Below are 5,548 nucleotides of genomic sequence, written 5' to 3' on the forward strand. Positions count from 1 at the left end.
TAAATTATTATTTCCCTGCGAAATTAATAACTATGAAGAATATTTATGAAAATGGTATATATGTCAATATATATTGGGTGCGAAATGTGTCTTATATTTATAATTTCAAATCTTGTATTATTGATATCGACTTTGAAATGAAAATTTTGTTTTCTTTTTTGCATATATAAATGATTATTCTGAAAATCGGAGAAAATGAAAGATATGTATTATAAATAATGTGTATTATAGTAAAGAATGTCTACGAGACTGAATAAAACGTCTATATACATTACCTGTCAAATATCTTCAGGATTTATAATTTGCAATACGGGCATAGAATATTTAGCGTTTAGTAAGATTTTTTAACCAAAACCCCAACGAATTTTACCCACTTTTACTATTATTTTTATAACTTTTTCTCGGAGAATATGGTTCGTGCCGACTGCAGCTATAATTAATTTATGGCATAAGGAATTAAACGTCATACTTTACTACCGTAAGCGCTGGACAGTTGTATTCCACCTATGAAGACTACATTAGAGGTGGGAAAATATATAATACCTAATTTAACTGATTAAGGTAAAATCTGAACACTTAGCATAGCTAGAATTACTGTATCAAAGACAACGTTTCGAGACAATTGTGGATATATTTCGCTAGAATTAAACTCCATATATTAGTTAGTCTAAGAATATGGGTACAAGCACTAACATAATTGTATTGCTCTCGATGAAGCCCACTTTAAAGTTAAAGAAAAAACCTTAATTGATTAATAATTTTTTATGTTTTATTTAATAGCTCTAGATATAACATACTGAAGTTATAGTTGATTAAAAACGTATGCTTCCTACATCATTAACAAATCGACATTTAATAAGTAAATTTATTTTAATTATATTTCCCAATGTGCACATAATTTTTATAAATGATTTATATGCAAATATTAACATTGTTAAATTTTATTAATAAATTAAGGAATATAATACTAAATATAAATTATATTTTATGCGAAATATATTCATTAAAAAAAGATTTTTTTAAGTTTTCCATTTATTCCATGGAAGTAATTTTGAGTATTTATTTTCACTGATCTGTAAGTGAGTAAATTACTTCATTTATTCATAATCAATCTGCATATGAAATGAATTCATAACATATTTTCCGTACAATAAATAAAATAAAATAAATAAAAATTAAACAACTGTGACCTATAAAAGTAAATTTCCTGATTTATGTGCGTATAAATACATCAAAAATCGTGCTGAAAGTATATTGTGTGGAAATAGCCTGTCTGAGAATATGCATTTAAAAATTGTCATTTTCATTTTTGGTAGGTTTTCAGCACTTATTTTTCATTTTTGTCGAATTTATGACTTTTCCTTTATTGTTCTTAATAAATTTAATATTTTTATTATCCTTTATTTTAAATTAGCTTTCATTGTCCTTGCTTGCAATGGGCAAAGAATCACCGACAAGGACTTATGTAAACGCTTAACACAGCGTTGCAATGACAGGAGAAGTTGCCAGCCTGGAAACACCTCTGAACGCGGAGTTGATGAAGTGAACAAGCATTGCCGTAATACCATCGGCACTACCTGGAAGAACATTACACGTTGTCAATTGATGCGTGCACAATGCGAACGTAAGTACCAAACACAAGAGATACGAGTTCTTTTAAATAATAAATAAAAAAATATTAATTAAATCCTTTATTTTGCAGTTACTTTATTGAAATGTCAGAGGTGGACATGCAAGAACGTACAGGACGTACTTAAGTAAATTACTTAATGTGGAGAAAAATAATTGTATTTAAGAAATTTTTTACTTCAATAAAAAAATTAATTTTAATAAACTAATTAAAAAGTTTATTGCTTATTTTTCTTAATATATTGAGAAGCAGTAAAAAATTAATTTATTAGCTCATAATTTTGTACAATTTCAATATATAAATAAATAATTGCTTTTATTAAATAGAGAAACATTTTACTTTTTCAACGGAAATAAATAAAAACTCTCCAATAACCACTGAATTACAGAAGATGCCTCTTTTCACTGGTTTAAATCATAATACGTACTCTTGAGCAAATTCCAAATCAATTCATTATAAATCTAATGGTAATGAAAATAAGAAAATCTGCGTTGGAAAACACCTCTGTGTATTTCATAGTGCCTGGTATTACGAACTACTTGCCATAAAACTTCTAGCAACAATTAATAAATTTCTTAAGTATAAGAAAAATATTAAAAATATATACAAAATACAAACAAATACAAATACAGAAATATAAAAGAATAGAAAAATGCAAAATCAACATGGTGGTGACTCCCAGAAAGCGAAACACTGCGAATATTATAAATCTTTTATATAGCTTTGTATAATGTATACTCCACTTTTCGAATAAAAATCAAAATATCAGCTATGAAGTATATTCTTAATTCGGTTGACTGTAAAAACTCCCAATCTAGCAATCTCATAAAATAAAGTGGCTGATCTAGTCCTTGCGAGATTATCTCCGAACCCATTGATGTATAGATAAAATATATTAAAACCAGTAAATTAAGCATAAATTTTGCTAAGGCGAGGTACCTTAAAGAAGCGTGACTATTTCTTCTCTATGCATCTTTTATACTACAGGTATCCCAACGCCAACAAAAATTATAAAATGATAATTTTGCAAATACGGGTTATACAGACCTACTACCCACGAATAAAAATTACCTATATGATATCATATAATATAGATGTATGCTCTTCTGGATAAGATAACATCTTTATTTAATGTATGTGAAATACGGATACAGATCAATGCCTATATTGAAAAAAACTATCCACATAAATGTAACATAGAAAATTTTTCAATCAGCAATAGGCTTCAATAGTTTAACAAGAAAACTTTCAAATATACAACAAAAAGTATATGCAAGTGTAGAACCTTAGCTACTCCGCATCACATTGGTTCAACCATACCACCTGTTGGTTTTTATATCTTCTTATAACTCTCTACATGAGATAAAATTTCTCTACCATATTGATTAGATCAATTTAACCAGTATGTGGTTAGGGCAGTTCCGGGCCACAAAGGAGTTTTGGGAAATGAAAAAGCTGATGAGCTAGCCAGAACTGCATCTAAAACTGCTTTTATAGGCCCTCAACCCTTTTGTGGAATAAACTGGGCCAGTACAAAACAGATTATCAAGGAAATGGAAAATCATATGCGGCTGAAGTACTGAGTAAACTTTCTAGGACTCAGACTAAGCAAAGCACTGATAACACTATGGTCTGAAATATCACCTTCATAAACTACAATTATCTGCTAACTCAGAATGCAGATTATGCCTCGAAGATGAGGAAACGACCATGCACATTCTTTGTGACTGTCCAGCGATAATAACGCACAGAAGAAACCTATATCATAAAGAATTTCTGTCAGCAGAGTAGATTAAGAACTCTTCTCTAGATTCAGTTCTAGACTTTATTCACAAAGCTCTAAGGGGCTTTGTTTAATCAATAGTGAAACTGGTACAATAGGTCTCTTCTGGCCGCAGTACCGGCTGTTGTGCAATTTTCACGTCTACTCTTTTATTATTATTATTATTATTATTATTATTATTATTATTATTATGTGGTTAGGGCATATTTTTTTGAGTATAGTACCTGACTTTTAGTGAAGATGATTTTTATTCAATCTTTAAATTTTATTAAAATAAAATTAAAAATTAAGTATTCTTATTATATATTGAAAGTTTTTTTTTAATCTCTAAACCCTGTTCTCTATATGATTTAATCAGGTGTGTACGGCACATATGTTTATCTTAATATATTAAATATTTTTTGAAAGTAAATATAATAATCATTTCCATTTTTTTATATAGAACTATAAAGAAACTTAAATTAACACAATTCTGTTTTATTTTTTTGATTTCTATTTTTTAATAACAAACTTTATAGTATAAAAGGTCAATGTTCAAAAATAAAAATTTAAAATGCGAAACACGTTTCAGTGTTAAAAATAAAAGAAAAATAAAATTCGAAGTGCCACAATATATATTTTTACAACATTATTTTTGCAAACACTGAACCATTCCCGACACTAGGAGGATTTCTCGTAACCCAGAAAAGTGCACAATTTTTAGAACTTAAACAAGCTTTTAAGGCAAAATGTATTTCGATATTTTTATGGCTAGAAAAATAAAAAGGAACAAAAGAAAAATGAAAAAAATATAGCATAAATATTATATGGAAATAATAAATTTCAGCTATAATAAATAACAAAAGCATATAAGAAATGAACACAATTGTAATTATATTTTATTATTAGGTTCAAGTGTAAATGCTACAAGGATATGAAAATATACTTAGTAAAAATTTTAAACCTATTCCTTCGAAATTTACATTATTTACAAGTACCACTTCTGCGATATTAAAATTTTGATTTGATTGAAAAATTTTATATTTTTGTGGTGTTGGAAGTAATTTACTTGATTTCAAAATACAATAGTAATAATTGCGAACAATACAACACATAAATATATGTAATAAAATAGTTTTAAAAAATAAACTACATACCCGTATATATATACATATATATATATATCTATAGTTCACAAAATATAATCAGTATTTATTATTCATAATGCGCCTGCAGATACATTTTCATACTCATCAACAGCATCAGTTTCAGCTTATTATATGTAGATGTATATACTTTCTAGCACTTGGTGCAGCACCAGCAGAATGTTAGTCCCGATTTCAAAGGAATTCTTACTTACGTGCACTTGTAGGTTCTTGGAAAAAAATACAAGAAAAAAATATTAAATAAAATAAAATCACAATCCAGCACAATTTCTTATACGATATTAAAATCATAACAATAAAAAATATGATGAGTGGTTTTTTAATATGAGAGTGACTTCGTGTTGCGAGTTCAGCTGTATCTCCCGATACGTGGCACATTATGAATGCTCCTGAAAATGCAAAAATAAGATAGCTTTGGAGTATTTGAATAAATTTCTTATGTTATCATTCTGTGCATCTAGTGATTCTGTAAAAATTGAAGTGCACTGAAAGCAACACATATAGACGCACTGAAACGCATTTATTATGCAGCGTACGTATTTGATGGGCAGACAGATAGACACCATTCATGATTCTGGACAGACCGACAGACTTATTCCGAATAACATGAATTTATGTAGCCACTTCTCTACATATGTAAATTGCTTTACTAAAGCATTGTGTAATATAAGTAAGATACTTGTAATGTAAATGTGCTAACTAAGCGGTTGTAATCTTACGCATACAGGCCACACATGCACTCGGAAACCAAAATGAGTTAACAATTTTACGATTATCCTAGGCACGTAATTTGTGAAAATTCTCCACAATTTCAAATTCTGAGATTTTTCATTGCATCACATTTTACTTGTAGTTCAAATTTATGATAAACTTTTTTTTAGTTTTTCTTTTATATACATTAAGACCGAAAAGTTTTCGGAAATTCTCATTTAAAATTCGCGCGCTGTATATTTTCCGATATTTTAAGTTTATGTAGTTTGGCAGCACTGT

General features: G+C 28.3%; 1 protein-coding gene across 1 annotated transcript; it reads left to right on the forward strand.

Moving 5' to 3' along the window:
• Positions 1 to 1,231: 1,231 nt before the first annotated feature.
• On the forward strand, positions 1,232 to 1,848 carry LOC119675729. Its single transcript, XM_038086967.1, has 3 exons — positions 1,232 to 1,312; positions 1,415 to 1,624; positions 1,703 to 1,848. The coding sequence occupies exons 1-3, from the start codon at positions 1,282 to 1,284 to the stop codon at positions 1,759 to 1,761; spliced, it is 300 nt and encodes a 99-aa protein (XP_037942895.1). The 5' UTR covers positions 1,232 to 1,281; the 3' UTR covers positions 1,762 to 1,848.
• Positions 1,849 to 5,548: the final 3,700 nt, after the last annotated feature.

This window comes from Teleopsis dalmanni, chromosome 1 (genome assembly GCF_002237135.1).
Source record: "Teleopsis dalmanni isolate 2A chromosome 1, ASM223713v2, whole genome shotgun sequence".
Taxonomy (NCBI): Eukaryota; Metazoa; Arthropoda; class Insecta; order Diptera; family Diopsidae; genus Teleopsis; species Teleopsis dalmanni.

What these genes read in the sequence shown, in the direction of transcription:
- LOC119675729 (XM_038086967.1), top strand. Translation starts at nt 1,282, where the DNA reads ATGCATTTAAAAATTGTCATTTTCATTTTTG. An exon ending in AATTGTCATTTTCATTTTTG is followed by an intron (nt 1,313 to 1,414) that starts GTAGGTTTTCAG and finishes ATTTTAAATTAG; the next exon opens with CTTTCATTGTCCTTGCTTGC. An exon ending in GATGCGTGCACAATGCGAAC is followed by an intron (nt 1,625 to 1,702) that starts GTAAGTACCAAA and finishes TTTATTTTGCAG; the next exon opens with TTACTTTATTGAAATGTCAG.